Source organism: Condylostylus longicornis, unplaced genomic scaffold, assembly GCF_029603195.1.
Source record: "Condylostylus longicornis isolate FDR11 unplaced genomic scaffold, ASM2960319v2 ptg000005l, whole genome shotgun sequence".
NCBI classification, from domain to species: domain Eukaryota; kingdom Metazoa; phylum Arthropoda; class Insecta; order Diptera; family Dolichopodidae; genus Condylostylus; species Condylostylus longicornis.
This window is the reverse complement of record NW_026577974.1, coordinates 2,673,947-2,693,982: the sequence shown is the minus strand read 5'-3', so window position 1 is coordinate 2,693,982 and position 20,036 is coordinate 2,673,947. Positions and strand designations below refer to the sequence as shown.

Here is a 20,036-nt window from a genome sequence, read left to right as displayed (position 1 = left end):
ATCGTTATCTTACTGCTGATTTTTCTAGACCGATTGTAAATTCTCACAAAAATACGTTTAATTTTAATGAGCTTATGGTATTTTTTGTGTGAAGTGGCAGTCAATCTTTTTCTTAGGCAACATTACCAGAAAATACACGGTTAATTCCCTCAAAAATAAAATTAAGACATTTAATTTTAATGGGCTGAATGAATTTTTTGTGTGAAGTGACCGTCAATCGTTTATTCGTGTCATCACTGTTAATGTCACTTCACTTGTACGTATTTTAAAAAAATTTTCCAGGAGAAAACGACCGGACGTTTGTGACAATTCAATTAACAAAGCTTTTAAATTAAAACTCGCATAACCTAGCTGATATGTCAAATTATGAAATTTGATATTCGGGCAATAATTTTGTATTTTCAAAAGTTTAAAAGGTTGAATTCAATTAATCACGTACGCTTTATTTACTCAATAAACCAACAACTAATCTGCAATAGACCATATCAACCAATATCATACTCATTATTTAGAAATTGTTCGAATAAAAAGATAAACATGTCCAACAAAGAGGCTAAAGAGGAATTAAGAAAGAGATTAACTCCAATGCAATATGAAGTTACACAAAACGCAGGCACCGAAAGGCCATTTTCTGGGGCGTATGATAAGCATTTTGAAAAAGGAGTATATCAGTGTATAGTTTGTCACCAAGATTTATTTTCATCAGATACCAAATATGATTCTGGCTGCGGTTGGCCTGCTTTCAATGACGTTTTAGATGAAGGAAAAGTACAATTACGCAAAGATTTTACCCTCGGAATGGAGAGAGTGGAAGTTCGTTGTTCTAATTGCTCAGCCCATATGGGTCATGTTTTTGATGATGGACCAAAACCAAAAAGAAAACGATTTTGCATTAACTCTGCAGCAATCGATTTTGTTCCGGCTCCAAAATAATGATAGTTAAAATATTTAATTTTTTTTTGGTTGCTTAATTTTAAAGTATTAAACATTATTAAAAACTCAGCTAACTTTTTTGTGCCTTTAGTGGAAAAATTTTCAAATTATATTGAGTAAACATACTAATATTATGAACCGAACAAAAATTTCTTCGCAATCATCCTTTACTAACAACTACCTACTTAATTTTATTTCATTAAAGTAAATAAATCCAGTTTTAATTCATTTATTTATAAAATTCTGTTTTAATTTAATATCAGCTATGAATCAGTATTTACAGTATAGCCATGTAAAAGATAACCACTATTCGCATTCATATTAACTTCAGGATGTGTTCTGTTGGGTAATATTTGCAAATATCTGAGCCAAGTAGAAGTCAAATGTAGATCAGTTACTTTAGAATGAGTTTTCAACTCAACATACAATTCTGCTAAAATTTCTTTAGAAAGATTGAATATTACAACAGGTCTTGAAGGTTTCAAAAACGGAAGCAAAGTTTTCAATATATTTGAGGGGTGCTCCTTTGATGCTATTATTAAAGAATCAAATTTCTCTTTTATAAGTTCACACGCATTTTGATTAGCTATATGCCATTGTGGAACTTTTTGAGGCTCAGTTTTTTCTTCTATTAAAACATCTAAGCTTTTTTTAGTTACACCATTTTCAGTATTTTCTTTTTCCATTTTTTGTTTCTTAAACGGTGGTTCAGATATTTGATTCGATTCATCAGAACTATTTGAATTAGAGGCATTTTGGAAATATTCTCGTAATACTGAATATATGTTAACTGAAATGCACCTATCTAAAAGCTCAGTGGGGAAATTCATTGCCAAAATTCCCTGTTTCTGGCATATATTGCCAGGATGCATATGTACGAGTTGAGCTTCGGTTCCGACGCCCATTGAATTTAGGAAAGCTGCTGGCAACAATCCATTGGTTCCTGATTCATATAACAAAAATTTTCCAAACCCACATATTCCAGAATAGGAAATAATTTGAGAAAGGGTGTCCATTCGAATTCCCATTACCTTGTCTGGATCTAATCGGTAAAATATTTCAGCTAGAAGCCGAATAGTTGGTTGCCGAATTTGTACAAATTCAAAATATTTTTTTTCTTTTTTTTTCAAATATTTTTCTTGCGAATATTCTGTTTTTGAAGCGAATGATTTGGAGTTCTCAACAATTTTTTCTAATATTTCGGCAGAACCAGAGCATTCATCTTTTAGTTTATAAATATCATCTGATTTCAAATTTTGTGCATTTCCACTGGCTGTTATATTGCGATTATCTTCCCCACATTCCTGTATATTTAATATTTCACGAATATTCCGCATTTCATTTTCTGTACACAATTCCAAGCTATTCAAGCGTTTTTTTCCTCCATGTCCTCCTTTTTTATCTTGCACTATCATTTTGAATGTGGAATAGTAAAGTTTCCCTTCAATATTGCGAAGTTCAAGTTGCTCTAAAAATGAAATATCAACCAGATTATTTATATACATATGTATGTATTTGTATTATTTATCAATTCTTATACCATTGGCCAGCGCTGCTGTTGACTCAAGGCTGCTAAATTTATGCAATTTAATATATTTTTGTCTCTGAATTATAATATAATCACCAACTTTGATTTGCGGAGGATTTTCATCCATTTTCATCACTTAATATTATGGATATAGTTTATTCTAAAGAATTTCCAACTTTACAATTTAAGGTTATGGTAAAAGTATGTTTTATTGTTTTGTTTACATCCTCATTCTTCTGTTGTTTTGTAATTGCTCAAAATGACAATCAGGGTTTTATCTACCAAATGTTTGCAGTAAAACGAATTTCATTGTACACAATTGAATAAAGGTCTTGACACAATTGAATATATGTTTCAAATTTTGTCCATGGAGAAATAATTTTTGGAATGACTGCATTTCTTCAAGTTTAAGTTGAGTTTTGTGTTTGCCTTCTTCTGTATATTATTTTTTTATTGTATAATGCACACTGTACAATATAACCAAAATTTGAAAAAATTTAATACTCCGTTTAGAGTAAAATGGCAAGTCTAAAATAACATATCTAATACTTTCGAAGCACACATGACTAGACAATTGTCACTCCACAAGAGAGCAAAAATGGCTTAAGAAACTTATGAAAATTGACATTTCGGTACGATTTCAATATTATTTGCTAATAGCTAGCCTAGCTAATACAATACTACGAAAGTTTTGTCAAAATTAAAAAGCCATTTTTATAGCAAAGGAATTAGTTAATAAAGTCAATTCATTAAAATTATAAAAAGAATTTAATTACGGAAAAAAGGAAAGTGAGTGATTTTTAAAACTTAAATAACAAATAAATTATTTAATAGAATTAGTATAAATTTCAAATTGGAAAAATTACATTTTAAAAAAAATTATTACATATGTACATATGTACATAGAATTAAAATTTGTATGGACTCAATTAAAATAATTAAAAACTGGAAAGGAAAAAATTTCGTATTAAGTGATATAAAAATGAATTTTTAATGACTTGAAATTATTATTTGGACTCTTAACCTTATATTGTATGTAATTTCTTATTGTGCTTTTCACTAACATTCGTGACATACATATGTACATAAACTTCATTTAAATAACTTTCAAAATCTTACCTGTATTAGTACTTCGTAGCACCTGTTAATTAGGTTGAAAAAAGCGATTACATTTATATTAAATCTTCATTACAAGTTTTATAACTATTATTTACGCGCTATTAGATTTTCAGAGCTTCTAGTATGATTTTAATTTTTACTCAAATTATTTAAATATCTCTGTGAACATTAGGTAAATATAAATTCTTTACACAATGTAGGTATGTATGTACGAAATATAAACGGGCATTTGAACAGATTTTTTATTGATGTAAAATGTAAGGGAACAAATACAAGTTTTCACAGTTTTTATTCAATTGATTTGACAATATTTTTACTTAAATTGCATTAATTTAAAAGTACTTCTTTTTTAAGTTTGAACGATGAGTGCAGATATGCCAAGAAATGATGAAAGCCAACAGCAAGAGCCATCACCGCCTAGCAGAAATTATAATGGTGTTCTTGCACATGCAAAAGAAAATAAAATAGACACGGCTATGTTGGGAACAAGAATTTTGACAATTTTTTTCACGATATTATATGTAATCCCCATTTTTGGGTAACGTTAATTTTAACAATATTGAAAATATACAATATAACCTTTTCCTTTTATTTTCAGGAATTCACAAAAATATTTTACTCAAGCATTAATAGCTAATGCGGCAACAAGTGCTTTAAGATTACATCAACGCTTACCGCAATTTGCACTTACAAGAGAATTTTTATCTCTCTTATTAATAGAAGATTCTTGTCATTATTTATTTTATACAGTAATATTTTTATATGTTTCACCAGTATTCTTAATATTGCTACCTATATTTTTATTCGCTGTCTTACAATCATCGAGTTATACTATAAAATTATTGGATGTAATAATATTAATTTAAAATATTTGGTCCTAGAATACTGCAATATTAATTTTATAATTTTTAGATTTTAGGTACAAATTCGATGGTTATTTTGCGGCTAATTATTTCATTTGTTGAATTTCAATCAAGAAATATCTTACGTTTATGCGCTTTTTCTGAAATATTTTTGATGCCTTTATGCATTATTTTAGTGTTTATGTAAGTAGTGGCATATAATTTTTTTAATTATTGAACGTTGAATTGAAACATAAATATTTTAGGGGCCGTGCTGGTTTGTTGACTCCATTTATATACTATCATTTTCTCTCAATGCGTTATTTATCCCGCCGTAATATGTATACAAGACAAATGTTTTCAGAGCTAAGAATGGCGGTAGAAGTAATGGCAAGAAACTCACCACCATTTATTAACAGGATATTACTTGGTGGTATATCATTTGTGACACGCTTAGCTCCACAACAGCAAGCAGCATAAATCTAGCTTTAACAAAAAAAAAAAAATTTTACATGAATATAAGAAAAAAGGTTAGACAAATTTTTTTTTTCGTTACTTTTTAAATTTTTAAAACCAACGTGTGTATTATGTATTCTTACAAATTTAGATTCAGAATATCAGAAAGGTTTTGATTCTTATAAAATAGAACATAAATTGTATAAATCTAATTTAGACTCCAGTATTTTCAAGATGGCATCTTAATAATATGTTAATTTCACTAGAATTTTTAGTTTATTATATTTTGTCTAAACATTTGATATAATATAAAACTTTTGTATAAAAATAAAAAAAACTTTGAAGTTTAATTACAAAATATATATTAAAAGAAATTAATTATTCTTTAAATCTTATTATAGTAACGTTGTTTGGTATTTAGTATTTTAGATAAAGTACCTATTTAAGTTCAAAATATTTTTTATATAATCCTATCAAGTCGAAATTAATATAATGGGATCATTATGGTTAAAAGAAAATTTTATTAATGTACAATAAAAAGAAATATAAAAACTAATAAATGTTTAAATGTTCCTAAGAGATGTCAGAAATGTAAGACAGCATTTGCTCACCGTTAATATATCAGTATTATTCAGCACTAAGGAAAATTTCACTACGTCAAATAAATTCAAGAAAGCTTTAATATTAGTAGTTTTTCAACTATTTAAATTATTAATAAAATTGATCTAAAATCTAGATATGTTTATCTTATCATAAATTATCACGCCTATGTAAGTAGGTACATAATTATGTCATTACTATATACATAAATCCAGTATACAATCTGTATAGTGAATTTTATTAAATTTGGTTATTAATGACAGGTTAAGTAAATAAAAAAATTTAAGTACAAAATACTGTAATCCACTTGTACAGGTATTTTCTTGATTTCTTCATATTTCGATCTTGTACTATTCGTATTTGGTACCTCCTTACTTATCAGTTTTTTAAAGTGTATTACGCTTTACCCTTTCTAAATCTGGAATTGTAATTCAAATTAAGAAGCATTATTTGATACTGTTAATAATGCATTACGGGAGCGTAAACGTTTGATATTCACATAATTATTTATTCTAACATAGCTTTTTTATTTTTGTGCAAAACATGCAGAAAGCAGTTTTAAAACTTCTTCACTCTTGTGTAGCGATTATTATTTTGTGTATCTAATACGTAAACCAATATGAATACATATGTATTGGTTTGAGTTTTTGATAAACTTAAGAATGACCCAACACTTAATTTGTAATAAACGTCAAGAAAACTGCTGATTTTTGTTAATGTCATAATATCAATAACAAAACATTAATAATGAAATAAAGTTGGCATTGGCAGTAAATATTTAAATAATTTAATAATTTTTTTAAGTGATTAAATTGTAATATACAATTTCCGTATATAAATAATTTTAAAAACCGAATATAATATTCAAATTAAAAAAAAAGCAACTACGTATATAAAAGATTTTAGCTTCACGACGCATAAAATTAAACAAAGATATTTTGCATACCTATCTACATACTTACCTTCAAAAACAACAATTATATGTTTTTTTTTATTTTATGACGATATTTACAAAAAAATTCGAATAATTACTTGGTATTATGGAAGTAAAAGAAGTAAATAAACTGGCAAACTTATTACGAGATTCGGGGGACAAAATTCTTAATTCCGAGTTTAAATTAACTTTATCTGGTAAATATATATAATTGTTTCATTTTTAAATTAAAAAAAATCACAAAAAAATATACCATATATATGTACATATATGTACATATATGTAAATAAAACAAAAGAAATAAAATTAGAAAACCAAATATCATCAAAACTGATTAGTTCAAAAATATTTTAATTTTATATTTTCCTACAGTTTCGTTGCTTCTTTTGTTCTTATATTGATATTATTTTTAGGTTCTCTACTTAAATGTTTGAATGATTGTTTTTCCTTGATAACACACGAATCAGACACAAATACAGAAAATGGTTTCCAGGTAGTAAGACCAATAAGTATAAAGTTAAGTGTAGTGCAAGATCTTCAACTTATTTATGATTTTGTTCAAAAAACATTGTCTTTATGTATAACAAATTATGCAGGGGAAGAGAATTTCAAAGAAACAGTGGACCTTAAGAAATTTCGCAGTTTAGTAAAATTAGAAATTCAAAAATTCGATTTGAATCAAATAGTTGGTTTACAAAAGCTGCGTCCTACACTACAACAATTAATATGTACAAGATGTTTAAAAAATGTTGATGATATTATTGTATATTGCGGGAAAGATAATGCTATGGGATTTGTTTGGAATGAATTAAGAATAGCTGACTTTAGTTATAACGCTTTAAAAAAGTGTGATCATGCACTAGAATTTGCGGCTTATTTGCAAAATTTAAATTTAAGTCATAATCTTTTGACAAGCGTCGAAGCTATTAAATGGCTTCCACATCTAAAAATTTTAAATTTAAGTTTCAATCGATTAAGTTCTATCCCAATTTTTCATATAGAAGCAAACCGTAAATTAAAAATTCTTATTATAAACAATAATTTGATTGAGGTAATTAGTACCTGTCGATTAGAGTCTCTAACTAATTTCGATTTATCAAACAATTTTTTGTTGGACCATTCGAATTTATTACCATTAAGTACATTTTCGGCATTGAATTGTTTAAATCTTACCGGAAATCCTTTGTTTTTTCATCCGAAACATCGTGAAATAACTGCTAAATACCTACATGAAAACACTTCAATAAGAAAATTTGTATTAGATTTCGAGCCCCTGTCAAAATATGAAAAATCACTAACTGGAAAAATCAAAAGCTTTAACCCGCTATATTCGACAAGAAGTTTTACACAAATTAATAAATCAAGCGGCTCTTCAACTCCTTTACAGCGATGCGAAAGAGAAGGAGACTCACGAAGTACAAGCTCCATCGATAGTTTTAAAGCAGAGTTGAATACTACCAGGAAAAGTAAATAACATTTATAAATTTAATTCTTTTTTGACTTAATTATTTTTCTTTTTAAAGAATATGAGCCTGCAAGACGTTTATTTAAAAATTCTTCAATCATTGATTTGGAATCACCTTCTAATGCATATCAATCAGAAGAAACGAAAAGTTTTTTGGAAACTAAAAGTAAAATTGAGCAATTACGAAAAGAGCATGGTTCGAATTGGTTGCAAGAGCAACGTTCCAAAGACGTATTTGAAAATATATTAGGCTTAAAGCAAACGTCGAATCAAAAAGACAAAATAATTCCAGAAGATTTATTTAACGAATTTTTAAATTCTACAAATATGTTAAATGTTAATAGCAGTACTTGTAGTGTTAACACTTTGACTTCTGATTTTCCTGGAGATGATATTGCTTCAAATCTCAATATTGAATCGTCCCAAAATAATGAAAGTAAAACAGGTGATTTTAAAGAAACCATTCACTCTGAAGATACAAAATCGATAGAGAATGTTTGCGAAAGTGCCAATGATAAAAATTCAAATACAATTGGTACAGAAAATACCACATCATATCAATCCACTATAGAAGGAAATGTGCCAAAAGTCGATAAATTAGTTTCATTGTTTGAAAAAACCCATATAGTTTCAGAGGACGAACAATGTAATATATTTTACACACTTAATACAGTTATTTAATTTTACATTTAAATTAAAAATTTTTCAATAACTTTTTAGTTTCTGAGTCTGAAGATACTACAGATTTTTATATTGCTTACACCAACAATAGCACCGATGAAATATTTCTAACAATTTCTGATTCAAAAATTAGAGAAAGAGATGCTCTTACTAAAAGGTACTTAATTTATCAATCGTATGAAATGCAATTATTTTGAGTCGAAAATTTAATAATTATATTACCTTGCACAGAACATTAGAAAAGTGGAGTTTAAAAATTCTAGAAAGTTGCGATCGAATTAAGTCAGACACATTGCGTATTAATTTTGATACAATTCGAGAACATAAAAAGGAAAGGCTCTATAAAATAGAGGAAAGTCGTTGTCAGGTAATTAATTATTTTAAAGCAACAATACTTTGAATCAAAAACTTTATTCATTTATAGGAATTAGAAAAAAAATTACGTGAAATTTTATCAAAGAGACAATTGTCTGAAATGAACCAAACAATATATAATTGTGTTCAATGTTTATGCCAATTTTCGAGAGAAAACTCGAATGACTACAAAATAAAACTTAAAGGTAAAATTAATTAAATGTAAATATGAGTCAAAAGAAGTTTTCTAAAACTTCGATTTGATTTTCGCAGATATTGAATGTCCTGAATGCAAAAGCAAATTCATAGCAGAAGTTACAACAAACGTCTTAAAGAAAAATAGCCCCATACAAACGCCTGTCGTTAAACTAAATTCCGAAATTTTAAAAACTTTTTCAGAAGAAAACTCATCAGTAACAAATCCTGACACATTATCTTCTGTTTCAGAAACATGTAAGAATAACGCATTACAACAACAAGTTGAAACACAAAATTATACTCAAATAAAAGAAGGAAATAGCGATCAAGAAATACAAAATGATCTTCCACTCGTGGGAAATGAAAAAAATCATTTAGAAGAAAGCTCGTCTCATAGCAGTATAGGTAACTTATGTATTTTGGTATTCAATTTAATTTGAATTTGTTATTAGCTACTTATTAATTTTGATTTGATTTTTATGCTCTTTCTTTTTTGTAAAATATATTTCAATTATTGAATGGGGAAGAGTTTCGATATTCGGCATTATAAATGTTAAGGAATGTAAATGGTATTTTTTAAATAGTAGTAGTTTACATAAATATAATGTTGTGCAGTTAGTATTATTTGCATTCTATAACATTTAACCATATATCAAAGCTCAAAAAACATATTATAAATAATCACTATAATCATAACATTGGCTGGCTTTCTTAATATTAAATCAAACCTTCATATTTTTCTTTTAAAATTTTGAAATTGATGTTTTTCTTAGCAAATATAAATTCTAAGTTTTAATTCTTAAGTAGTCTAATTTTAAATATTTTGTATTTTAATATACTAACAATTGTAATATAATATGGTTTGATTTTGTCTTTTTTATTTTTGGTAATGCGTGCACGTCTATATTTCAACAACATTTTCTTTAACACTACAAATTACTTTTATCTTATATATGCAAGGTAAAGGAGTTGTGTGGAAACAGTCTAATAAGCCTTTAAGTAGGAATTGTATTTTTGTATTTATATTTATGTTACACCATTTAATCTTTTGTTAAAAAAATGTAGGTTCTGCCGGATCACTTATCGAATCATCATCATGCTCAAAAATATCACAAAATTCTTTTGATTCTAATCAAAGTGTAGCTGGGAGCTCATCAAACGAACGTGATAATGATTTCAATAATATGGAAATTAGTAGCAATAAATATTATAATGATAGCGAAGTTGAAATTTTAAGTAATCCAAGTCAAAGTAGTATTGAAGTACTTGATGGTTTTCATTCAAGCAGAAAAACTTCCGAAGAACGCAGGGTATCGAGAATACCATCCCTTGAAACTATTGAGGATAGTAGTATTAGAAATTTTAGCTTTAAAATTGGTGAAGATAACACAACAATGGATTTAATATCTGGTGTCGGTTTAATGAATGATAACAATAGGACAATAACGAGTAAAGATATAACTGCGGAGTTTTTAAAAAAAGAAATAAAAGAAACACTAGCTAAGCAACAAAAAAATAATGACGAAGTGGAAAATACTGAAAAGATTAATAAACGACTGGGAATAATTGAGAAAAAAATTAGTACTGGTCAATTAAACTTGACAGAGAGCAGTTCATCAGGCTCTGTTACTGATAGCATTTGTACAACATATGAACAAGAGAATAAAATCAATAATGATATTGCAACTACTGCAAAAATTGATGGGAAAGATGAAAAAGAAGCGCCATATATGTTTAACATTTTAGGAGGTAAATTTTTTTGAATTTATTATGTTTGAGTACCTTTAGTAAGTTTTTGTTTTAGGTCTATTTCAGTCATCCAACAAAACTATCTCTAAATCTGAAAAATCTTTAGATAGCGATGTATTAAATGCTACTGAGAAATTTAAATATAATTATAATAATTTCGATGATATTGATCATCGATTAAAATTTTATTTTGGAGTAAATAAGTTTAATATTAAAAATGAATATTTCAAATGGCTAGTTAAATGTAAATTTTTTGACGGTAATACTTTAAGATATTTCAAAGCGATAGTTGCGATGTCAACTTGTAAGTTATACATAATGGAAATTATTGGAGTAGAGAGCGATGATCCAGCAAAATGGTTAAAAGAAATATTAAGTGTGTCAAATGATAGATTAGAATCTCTGCAATTGTTACCTTTTAAAGCTGGTTTATCAATGGCTATAAGAAATTATAGCGAAACATTTCTAATGATATTACAAGATATATCACGTACGGATAGTTTAATGTTATTTTTTACAAGTAAGGCAATTCATATTTTTTTTCAATAATTTTTATAACATTAATATTTTTTATAAAAAAAAAATTATTTAATTTTATTATTTTAGATAATGCTTTGCCTAATAATTGTAGTTTAGAATATCAACCATCCGAAATTGTGATAACAAAACTTTTGAGTTTAACCGGAAAAAATAAATTAAAAATGTTTGCGATATTAAATTCTTGTGAATATAAAGCATCAAGTAACGATACAGATAGTCAATTTATTTCACCAGCCGGATTTTATACAACAGATGATCATTTGTATTTAACTTCATCCAATTTATCATGGCTATCAGAAAATTTAGATAAAAGTATTACATTATGTTCAGTTCAAAAAATGAGTAATTTAGTTGAAATTAAAAAATTGGAAAATAATATTTTAGAAATATGTTTTACTGATGAAAGAATTGATAGCCATAATACTTGGAAATGTACATTTGGAACTCAAGAAAATGTAAACAATATTTTGAATAATAATCTAAAAACATAAATATTAAATTTGATTTTATTTTTAGGCGGATACATTTTTAAATGCTATCGAACAATCATGGGAAAAAATTTTTGGTGTGCCTTTATTGAACAATTAGTTGAATAAGAAAATATAAAAGTATATGTGTATGAAAATATAATAATCAAAATTTGCTCAGTTTTAAAAATAAAAAGTTATCATTTGAAATTTTATAAAATAAAAACAAATCTCATATTTTTTTCGTTTGCAATTTTCTGAATAAAGAGTATATTATAATGTTAATTAAACAGGGAAGCAATACGATATAAAAACATTTTGTTTGTAACTTATAGAAAATAAAATACAATAATTACTAGGTCTAGAATCTATAATATTCTAGTATCTTACTATATCTATATTATTAAATAAATAAGTTCAGATATTTTACTTTTGAATCAAATTCTAATAAAATATTTTCGTTTAATTAGTAAACTTTATGTAATATAACATTAATATTATATACATATTGTATTTTATTTTGTAATATATTTCTTTAAGTATTTAATTTTTTTTTTTGTTATTCTTATTACAATATTAAAAACTCGTTTAATGAAATCAATAAAATATAAACTCAGAAATAAGAAAAAGAAATACTTTTTTCATGTTTAAATTTAAATATATAATAATAATATATAATTTTTGTGTTCAATTGTTTTACTTTGTCGTTTCTCAATTAAATGTACTTTAACATTTTATTTAATTTTTACATTAATATAATTAAATTTTTACGATATGTAACACATAATCATCTTAACAAAAAATAAAAATTTACAAAAGAAAAACATCTAATAGGAATATTAATTAATTTTATATAAATATATGATCAAATATATATATTTACCTATATTCTATGTATATACATATTAGAAATTTAAAATGAATAAAATTTTGTTAATCATGTATTTAAAGAAAATTGAATTTATTTATTTGATAGCCAACTGTTCAGCTACCCAATCCATATTTTCATAAAATCTTGGATCACTCATTCTTAATGCAGAACGTTTGTACAGATAATAATATACAGGTGAAACTAAAAAAAGGAATTAAAATTTTTCATCAATATTTAGTTGTTCGCAAACATACTGTTTTTAATTTTTTTTTTTTTCTAATTTTCATAATTTAAGTAATTTAAATTAATTTTTTTTTCATTAAACTCCTTACATAATCTTTGAAGAATAAATAATGCTGTGAGTCCTGCAGGCCATTGGAAGGAATAAGGACTTTTATCATGACTCATGACACTGAATACATGATAACCAACACAAAGCATAAAATAAATTGTTAAAACAATTAATGGTAAACGAAATTTTTTATAAAGTAATTCAGCAACACCAGCCTAAAATAAAAAAAAAATTAATAAAACAATAATAAATTTAATAATTAAAATTTCATATACTTGATAAATATACGTTGAATACATGGAGAATATAAGAGTAGTAAAAGCCAATATTAAACAAATATCTTGAGCGCTAAAAAATATGGAAAAATATGGAAAAATTTTATTTAACTGCGTAAAATATATAAGAACTACCATAAATATACTTACAGAAAAACAAATATAATTGAAAGTTTGTCACCTCTAGCCAAATATGCGAAACTGTTCAATAAAAGATCTATAAACAAAAATGAAAACTGAAAAAATAAAATAAAGGAATATCGTTTTAGTGATAACTTCATTGCAATTCAATCTCCAACTTTTCAATTTCTTATTTTAAATTTTTCAAATTAATAAATAATTATTTTAAGTTGATATTTTTAACGCAGAATTAAAATTTTTTATCTCAAAATTCTCCCAGCCAGATTTATAATTGACTCTTGACATTTATCCTTTTTAAGAAAAGGACTTGCGCAGGATTTAAAAATTCACAAATTGCATTTATTAGAATTTGATACATAGCATATGCTGATGTGTATGTATGAATTTATGTATCTATGTATAAAAGTTGCACTCTAAGACTTGGATTCAATTATATTTTGAAAATATCTTATTGAAAATCCATTTACAAGTTTTACAATTTTGTATGTTCTTTTGCATTTAAGTTCCTTGCTTTGCATTATATTGAAATTATACATTGGGAATATTTGAAAAGTTCATTGGCATTTAAACTTTCGTTAGTAACAGTATTTTATTAGTAAAATTACGGATGCTGTGCATTGTACATTTTTTTCTAAGGAGTGTTTTAAGGGTGAATGATGCTTAGAATGTTTAACTAACCTCTTTCTTATTCACCTTTATTATCTGTTATTTCTGCTTTCTTTATCTGTAAATGATAACACATGTTGCTTAATTAATTAATATTTCCTTTTTTCGATTACATATAAGTATAATATAATGGTATCTATAACGTCATTTTAACGAGTTACTTAATACCTTGACTTAAGGAACTTCGCAACACTAAAAATCTGTTATACATAAAATATGTAAATGCTCTTTAAGGGGAATATTGAAAATAGAAACATTTGACGTTTCTTGTTTTGACGTTGACATTATATTGAACTGTCTAAAAAAAAATTCTTTCCGGTTCTTTTACGTCCAAAATACAACTAATATGAAGTAAGTTTTTATAAAAATATTTCAATTGATTCCTTTTGATCAAATAAAATAAAGCATATAATTGCTAGTATTCTTTTAAAATGTTGTTCTAAAATTTTAATTATGTGAATATTTGTTATTTTTAGGATTGGATTGTGTGTGTTCAGTGGGTATAAAATTTACCCAGGACATGGTAAAACCATGGTCAAAGTTGATGGGAAGGTATGTAAATAATGAATTAAATAAATTTTATTTAAGTATATTCAAATTAAAAGAAAAAAAAGAGGTGCTCATTTATGAAAAAAGTTAAATACAAAAATTAAAGTTTATTATTAAAATACTTCAGCATGATATGTATTTGTTTTCTACTTGATTTTCATATTATTTTGTATTTTGTAGACATTCACATTCCGTGATAAAAAATGTGAACGCTCATATTTAATGAAACGTAATCCACGTAAGGTAACATGGACTGTTCTTTATCGTAGAAAGCATAAGAAGGGAGTTGAAGAAGAAATTACTAAAAAACGTACTCGTAGAACACAGAAATTTCAACGAGCTATTGTAGGAGCAACATTAGATGAAATTTCAGCTAAACGTAACATGAAACCTGAAATACGCAAAGCTCAAAGGGAACAAGCGATCAGAATAGCAAAAGAACAGAAGCGTGCTGCTAAAGCTGCGAAAAAGGCATCAGCACCTCCACCACCAAAAGCTAAACAAGCTCCAAAACAAAAAGCAGCGAAAATAACACAAAAACAAGCTCCAAGAGTAGGTGGTAAACGATAAACTTTTCATCTTATGTAAAGAGTGACGTTTATAATTTGTTTTTAAGATAAATAAAATACTGAAAGGAGTAAAATGTTTTATTTTCAGTCAGTGTAAATTAAGGAAAAAGGAATTAGCTTATATACATTCTGTGTGCTTGTACATTGTAAATTAATCCGTACTAAAAAGCGTATAACATAAAAAGACAATAATGTAGACCTGAGTTAGTTAAATTTTTATGTTGTGTTCGTTTAACAAGTTTAAAGGACCGTGTATATTTTTGATGTTATATTCATTAATGTGTTATTGTCCATCTTGTATGAACATTAAGGTGAAGGGTAGGAATTTGAGTGGATTCATAGATTACATCGTTTGCACAAATGAAATTGGTTTTTGTAAGGTATATACGCCCACTTATATTCGTAATTTCTAACCCTTTAGATCCCCTGATCTTTGACACGCTGATTAGATCCTATAAGAAATTAGTACTAACTTATTCGAATTAATAATTAAAATACATAGTGCAAGATTTTTTGAGATTATAAAAATTTATTTTATTATAAGTTAACATAGATAATAAAAAATTTGTTCTTACAATTTTACAAAAAGTTGGTAGGAATGGATAATACAAATAGTTCGTTTTTGTTAATATTAATATTTTAAACTTTAATAGAAAAAATATATTTGTGTTACATTCAATTTCCCTAATTATTAAAAAAAAAATTGCTTAGTCGTTTTAAGTTTTCTTTGTCAAAGACAAAAATTCAATTATGAATGGTGAAAGGAAGACAAAATTTAAAATAAAAAAATGTCCTACATGAAAATGATCTATAATTCGTCTTTTTTTAATTTAGTTCCTTTCACATATGATAAAAGATCGTTAGCTTTTCTTGGGCCATCATAAGTACTGATATATTTTCCCTTCTCAAATAATATAATTGTTGGGAATCCTTTTATTTTGTGTTGTTCAACTAACTTTTTATTAACATCACAGTCGACTGCTCCTAAACGCGTATCACCAATAGCGTCAATGGCAGCTTTTGCATAATCTGGCTTCATACTTTTGCAATGACCACACCACGGTGCATAAAACATTACCAAGAGTCGTTTTATTTTACTGGCTTCTCTATCGAAATTTTCGTCATTTAAAAATAATATATTTTCTGCACCTGGGAAATCACCAAATGGCTCTGGGTCTTTTATTTGAGCTGATTCATCGGTAGGATTCTTTACAAATTTCACAAAATCTTTTTCAGTACGTCCTCCTGTATAATCAATTTTAGTCTTAAGATAACTGAAATATTTTATACTAGGATAACCACGAACTTCGTATGCAGAGCAAATTGCTGAGTGTTTGGTGCAATCAACTGCTGCGAAAGCAACTCTTGGGTCTTCTTTAAAAGTTTCAGCTGCTGCCGTAAATTCAGGTTTTGCACGTTTGCAATGACCGCACCAAGGCGCGTAGAATATAACAAGCGCGTGTTTTTTCTTTTTCAAGAATGGTTTGAATGTTTCTTCATTTAGATGTTCCACTTCAGATTCTTCCTCATCCCAAGACTTCTCTGGGGGCGGGGGTGGAGGAGGTTCTTTAGGATCTTTCATAAAATTAACTATCTTTTCGGCATCGCGAATGTTGACATCAAACTTGAATTCTCCGTTTACAAAATATTTCACGGTTGGATATCCTTTTACTCCATATTTTTGAGCTATTGCCGTTTCTTTTGTTGCATCTAAAGCTGCTAAAATACCAGGTATTTTTTCGTTTCGCATTTGCACAGCAGCCTTTTCATATTCGGGTTTCATACGCTTGCAATGTCCACACCAAGGAGCGTGAAACATTACTAAAACAGACTTTTCATCCTTTAGAGCTGGTTCAAAACCAGTTGTTGTCAAATGGACAATTTCAGAAGTTGGATCAACTGACCAATCATCTTCTTTTGGTTTGGCAATCGGTGGTGCTGTAGGATTTTCCATAAAGCTTATCAAACCAGCTTTATTGTTTTCTCCTTCATAAGAATATTTCATTTTTCCATTTTCAAAATAAAGCAATGTTGGAAAACCGGTAATATTATATAGACGTCTAGCAGGTGTGTTTTCAGGTCTATCTACATCCATTGCTGCAATAACATACTTCCCTGTAAAAAAATAATTAAAAGTCATTTATTTAATTTTTTCCTAAAACTTAGAATCGTATTATTTTTCCACCTTTTAGTTCACTTGCGGCTTCACCGTAATCTGGTTTTAATTTTTTACAAAATCCACACCAAGGAGCATAAAACATTATAAGCATTGGTTTATGCTCTTTTTTTAAAATTTTATTTAATTGATTAATATCAGCGATATGTAAAACATCCGCTCCTTTTGGATCTTCTTCCCAAGGTAAATCTCCAGATGGATCCCTCATAAAATTAACCATACTTGAAACTTGCATTTGTCTATCATAATCTTTGTGAAAGTCTCCGTCCTTATAATGTTTTAATATATGCGGCGAAGGTTGAACTTTTAGCTTTTTACATATTTTCTTCTTTTCATTATTTGAACAATCAATTAACACCATAGTACCAACACCTTTAACAATTTCTGCAGCTTCTTTGAACACTTTTATGTTGACATCTTTAGTATTTTCGACAAACATTACCAGCACATTTGTTTTGGTTCTAAAAATTTTTTTTAGTTCTTTAATATCATTTACATTATCTATTACAACATTTTGGCTAAGTTTTGTTAACACACTTTGTATAGAAATCATAAAAATCTGCGAAAAAAAAATCAATTGAAAATCTGTAAATGCACATACATAAAGTTCTGTTTTATATCTTACCAAACAAATTGTTAATATGTTTTTAAATTCCTGCATTATTAAAAACTATCTTTTGTTGTTTCAATTTGTACAACAAGAAATGCTAAATAAATCATTAAAATAAACAAATTCTAATCCTTCTACTTCATGCCGGTTTTGTTTATTACTGTGATTAACCAATTCAAAACTCACAATATTCATTTTTGGGCTCGTTTTTAAAATGTCCACGTCAAGGTCGATTTAATGTTGCCATAATAAGAAAATTTTTGACACTCGTATAAATTATTTTAAAATATAAATTAATAATTTAGCTGGTATCGTTTACATGCTTAAGTAAAACTCTCTTCCAATATGTCACCAAAAGTGTGAAAAAGTTGTTCATATAAATTTTCTGCACACACTTTTAAAATTTTTGGTAAGCATTTATGTTTATAAAAGGTGTATATATTCGAGCAAGAAGATTGTTTTCAAGTAATTATGTTCTTTATTCTGGTTGATACTGGTAAGTAGTATGTACATGTATGTATATCATAAATTGATCAATTTCAAGATATATTAAGAACGCGCTTCAAATGTGATTAACTTACGCGTGTGCAACCACACAAATATTACTTTTACACAAAATCCACCTAATTATTATGATTGAAAAAAGTAAGGAAACATAGCATTAAATCAAAAAGTCCGATAAATTACCAAGACAATTTTTATTCAAAAATAATTCTAATATCATATTATAACATAAAAATTTCAAGTAAAAAGATGAATTTTAAGTGACAAGACACAAATTATTTTTATATTTTTCAAAACATTTATTTCAAATTTTTTATCAAATTTTAAAATTATTTCCTCTCTTCATTATATGGTAACATTCTAGTCACAAAATTCAGTTTCCGTAAAGGCTATATTTCGAATTCGTTTTGATAACTTCTGCAAATAGATATGCTTATAGATTTGAACTAATATAAAATACTTACTCTAATTTTACGGAACTTACTTTTTGTGATTTTAGTTTATCAATAATTTTATTCTCATGGCAAATGCGAAGAAAATTTGACGTAATTGTTGTCATTGCTAATACTATTATAGTTATGCCACAAAGTGTTGCCAAAATACTAGCTATTCGGCCAATTGTAGTTTCTGGAATGTAATCACCATAGCTGCAAATATAGGTATGGAAACAAAATTGTAAAGTGTTATCGTTGAAATAAATGTTTAGATATTTGCGAAAATGCTGTTTCTAGTATTAGAACTACGAAGCTTTAAAAGCTCTACGTTTAATTAATTGTACATGAAGCATTTCTAATCTTCAGTACTGCATATTCAGAAATTCTCATATTTTAGAAAAATTTTACAAAATGAATATTGATGAATTTTCCGAACTTGTAATTTCCCAAAAAATTTTTAAAAGAAAAAATTTCCATTTGTTCTTCAAAATGAAGAAAAATTGTTCCTTTTAAATTATATATGCATTAGCTCGAAGATAGTTTATTTGTGGTAAAGTATACTTATGTATATGGGTCGGTATCCTATGTGTGTATATTTCTAGCCAAACATAAGCACTTTGTCAAAGTTAAATTTTTTTTAAATATTTTTTTCCTTCAAATTTTCCGGAAAAGGTATTTTATTGTATGTATGTAGAAAAAGCAATAAAAACTGAATTCTTTAATAAACAATTTAGAATACGTGATAAAAATAATAATTGATAAATTCCTTCATAACATTATTTCGCTTATATTAATTTCCTACCAAAATTTAGATTCTTAATTTACTGGAAGGTTTGTATGTTCCATATTTTATTATTTATTTGTATAAATGCAATTAAAAAAATACAATATAGTTTTACTTACCCTAATGTTGTCATGCTTACGGCTACAAACCAACTAGATTGACGTACATTTATAAAATTTGTGCCGTTAGTATTTTGTTCAATGTAAAATATAAATGTTGAAAATATTACAATTGTTGTTATTAATAATGATCCAAGAAAAATTATTTGAATTGCACTTGCTTTTAATGCACGAAATAAT

The 20,036-nt window shown here is 26.9% G+C and overlaps 8 protein-coding genes across 10 annotated transcripts; 4 read left to right on the top strand and 4 right to left on the bottom strand.

Annotated features, from left to right (window-relative positions):
- Positions 1-288: 288 nt before the first annotated feature.
- LOC129615283 (methionine-R-sulfoxide reductase B1) lies at positions 289-1,002 on the top strand. The gene has a single exon (XM_055530413.1). The coding sequence runs from the start codon at positions 367-369 to the stop codon at positions 931-933; it is 567 nt and encodes a 188-aa protein (XP_055386388.1). The 5' UTR covers positions 289-366; the 3' UTR covers positions 934-1,002.
- Positions 1,003-1,151: 149 nt separating this feature from the next.
- On the bottom strand, positions 1,152-2,644 carry LOC129615274 (tRNA (adenine(58)-N(1))-methyltransferase non-catalytic subunit TRM6). Its single transcript, XM_055530402.1, has 2 exons — positions 2,474-2,644; positions 1,152-2,401 (listed from the first exon to the last, which is right to left on the bottom strand). Exons 1-2 carry the CDS (start codon positions 2,592-2,594, stop codon positions 1,197-1,199), a joined length of 1,326 nt encoding a protein of 441 aa, XP_055386377.1. The 5' UTR covers positions 2,595-2,644; the 3' UTR covers positions 1,152-1,196.
- Positions 2,645-3,090: 446 nt separating this feature from the next.
- Positions 3,091-5,278, top strand: LOC129616006 (Krueppel homolog 2). Of its 2 annotated transcripts, XR_008697509.1 has the most exons (6): positions 3,091-3,250; positions 3,935-4,118; positions 4,179-4,428; positions 4,493-4,626; positions 4,689-4,952; positions 5,030-5,278. XR_008697509.1 is itself a non-coding variant. In XM_055531428.1 (5 exons), the coding sequence occupies exons 2-5, from the start codon at positions 3,943-3,945 to the stop codon at positions 4,900-4,902; spliced, it is 774 nt and encodes a 257-aa protein (XP_055387403.1). In that variant the 5' UTR covers positions 3,091-3,250; positions 3,935-3,942; the 3' UTR covers positions 4,903-5,278. The 2 variants fall into 2 exon arrangements, 1 of the variants encoding a protein (XP_055387403.1); XM_055531428.1 differs by having other exon boundaries at positions 4,689-5,278.
- Positions 5,279-6,241: 963 nt separating this feature from the next.
- Positions 6,242-12,178, top strand: LOC129615800 (serine/threonine-protein kinase 11-interacting protein). Of its 2 annotated transcripts, XM_055531175.1 has the most exons (12): positions 6,242-6,609; positions 6,826-7,878; positions 7,936-8,523; positions 8,598-8,715; positions 8,790-8,925; positions 8,983-9,118; positions 9,186-9,515; positions 10,071-10,109; positions 10,176-10,859; positions 10,915-11,379; positions 11,466-11,854; positions 11,916-12,178. In XM_055531175.1, the coding sequence occupies exons 1-12, from the start codon at positions 6,519-6,521 to the stop codon at positions 11,985-11,987; spliced, it is 4,101 nt and encodes a 1,366-aa protein (XP_055387150.1). In that variant the 5' UTR covers positions 6,242-6,518; the 3' UTR covers positions 11,988-12,178. The 2 variants fall into 2 exon arrangements, with proteins under 2 accessions (XP_055387150.1, XP_055387160.1); XM_055531185.1 differs by lacking the exon at positions 10,071-10,109 and having other exon boundaries at positions 11,916-12,176.
- A 512-nt stretch (positions 12,179-12,690) lies between these two features.
- Positions 12,691-13,739, bottom strand: LOC129615810 (transmembrane protein 138). The gene is made up of 4 exons (XM_055531194.1): positions 13,455-13,739; positions 13,305-13,377; positions 13,070-13,244; positions 12,691-12,938 (listed from the first exon to the last, which is right to left on the bottom strand). Exons 1-4 carry the CDS (start codon positions 13,583-13,585, stop codon positions 12,832-12,834), a joined length of 486 nt encoding a protein of 161 aa, XP_055387169.1. The 5' UTR covers positions 13,586-13,739; the 3' UTR covers positions 12,691-12,831.
- A 648-nt stretch (positions 13,740-14,387) lies between these two features.
- Positions 14,388-15,303, top strand: LOC129615737 (60S ribosomal protein L24). Its single transcript, XM_055531110.1, has 3 exons — positions 14,388-14,462; positions 14,588-14,663; positions 14,841-15,303. The coding sequence occupies exons 1-3, from the start codon at positions 14,458-14,460 to the stop codon at positions 15,228-15,230; spliced, it is 471 nt and encodes a 156-aa protein (XP_055387085.1). The 5' UTR covers positions 14,388-14,457; the 3' UTR covers positions 15,231-15,303.
- Positions 15,304-15,818: 515 nt separating this feature from the next.
- LOC129615485 (protein disulfide-isomerase A5) lies at positions 15,819-18,177 on the bottom strand. Its single transcript, XM_055530737.1, has 3 exons — positions 18,031-18,177; positions 17,415-17,964; positions 15,819-17,344 (listed from the first exon to the last, which is right to left on the bottom strand). The coding sequence occupies exons 1-3, from the start codon at positions 18,064-18,066 to the stop codon at positions 16,038-16,040; spliced, it is 1,893 nt and encodes a 630-aa protein (XP_055386712.1). The 5' UTR covers positions 18,067-18,177; the 3' UTR covers positions 15,819-16,037.
- A 677-nt stretch (positions 18,178-18,854) lies between these two features.
- Positions 18,855-19,913, bottom strand: LOC129614963 (potassium voltage-gated channel protein Shal-like). The gene is made up of 3 exons (XM_055529957.1): positions 19,857-19,913; positions 19,004-19,166; positions 18,855-18,936 (listed from the first exon to the last, which is right to left on the bottom strand). The coding sequence occupies exons 1-3, from the start codon at positions 19,868-19,870 to the stop codon at positions 18,880-18,882; spliced, it is 234 nt and encodes a 77-aa protein (XP_055385932.1). The 5' UTR covers positions 19,871-19,913; the 3' UTR covers positions 18,855-18,879.
- Between the last annotated feature and the right edge of the window lie 123 nt (positions 19,914-20,036).

Excerpts from the sequence above, each read along its gene's own strand:
- LOC129615283 (XM_055530413.1), top strand. The coding sequence starts at position 367 with ATGAAATTTGATATTCGGGCAATAATTTTGTATTTTCAAAAGTTTAAA.
- LOC129615274 (XM_055530402.1), bottom strand. The coding sequence starts at position 2,594 with ATGAAAATGGATGAAAATCCTCCGCAAATCAAAGTTGGTGATTATATT. Across the intron at positions 2,402-2,473 it reads AACAGCAGCGCTGGCCAATG|AGCAACTTGAACTTCGCAAT; the intron begins GTATAAGAATTG and ends TTTCATTTTTAG.
- LOC129616006 (XM_055531428.1), top strand. The coding sequence starts at position 3,943 with ATGAGTGCAGATATGCCAAGAAATGATGAAAGCCAACAGCAAGAGCCA. Across the intron at positions 4,119-4,178 it reads TATGTAATCCCCATTTTTGG|GAATTCACAAAAATATTTTA; the intron begins GTAACGTTAATT and ends TTTTATTTTCAG. Across the intron at positions 4,627-4,688 it reads TGCATTATTTTAGTGTTTAT|GGGCCGTGCTGGTTTGTTGA; the intron begins GTAAGTAGTGGC and ends TAAATATTTTAG.
- LOC129615800 (XM_055531175.1), top strand. The coding sequence starts at position 6,519 with ATGGAAGTAAAAGAAGTAAATAAACTGGCAAACTTATTACGAGATTCG. Across the intron at positions 8,524-8,597 it reads AGTTTCAGAGGACGAACAAT|TTTCTGAGTCTGAAGATACT; the intron begins GTAATATATTTT and ends ATAACTTTTTAG. Across the intron at positions 11,380-11,465 it reads TTTAATGTTATTTTTTACAA|ATAATGCTTTGCCTAATAAT; the intron begins GTAAGGCAATTC and ends TTATTATTTTAG.
- LOC129615810 (XM_055531194.1), bottom strand. The coding sequence starts at position 13,585 with ATGAAGTTATCACTAAAACGATATTCCTTTATTTTATTTTTTCAGTTT. Across the intron at positions 13,378-13,454 it reads TCAATTATATTTGTTTTTCT|CGCTCAAGATATTTGTTTAA; the intron begins GTAAGTATATTT and ends CATATTTTTTAG. Across the intron at positions 13,245-13,304 it reads ATTCAACGTATATTTATCAA|GCTGGTGTTGCTGAATTACT; the intron begins GTATATGAAATT and ends TTTTTATTTTAG.
- LOC129615737 (XM_055531110.1), top strand. Across the intron at positions 14,664-14,840 it reads TGGTCAAAGTTGATGGGAAG|ACATTCACATTCCGTGATAA; the intron begins GTATGTAAATAA and ends TGTATTTTGTAG.
- LOC129615485 (XM_055530737.1), bottom strand. The coding sequence starts at position 18,066 with ATGCAGGAATTTAAAAACATATTAACAATTTGTTTG. Across the intron at positions 17,965-18,030 it reads ACATATTAACAATTTGTTTG|ATTTTTATGATTTCTATACA; the intron begins GTAAGATATAAA and ends TTTTTTTCGCAG. Across the intron at positions 17,345-17,414 it reads AGCCGCAAGTGAACTAAAAG|GGAAGTATGTTATTGCAGCA; the intron begins GTGGAAAAATAA and ends ATTTTTTTACAG.
- LOC129614963 (XM_055529957.1), bottom strand. Across the intron at positions 18,937-19,003 it reads ATAAACTAAAATCACAAAAA|AAGTTATCAAAACGAATTCG; the intron begins GTAAGTTCCGTA and ends ATCTATTTGCAG.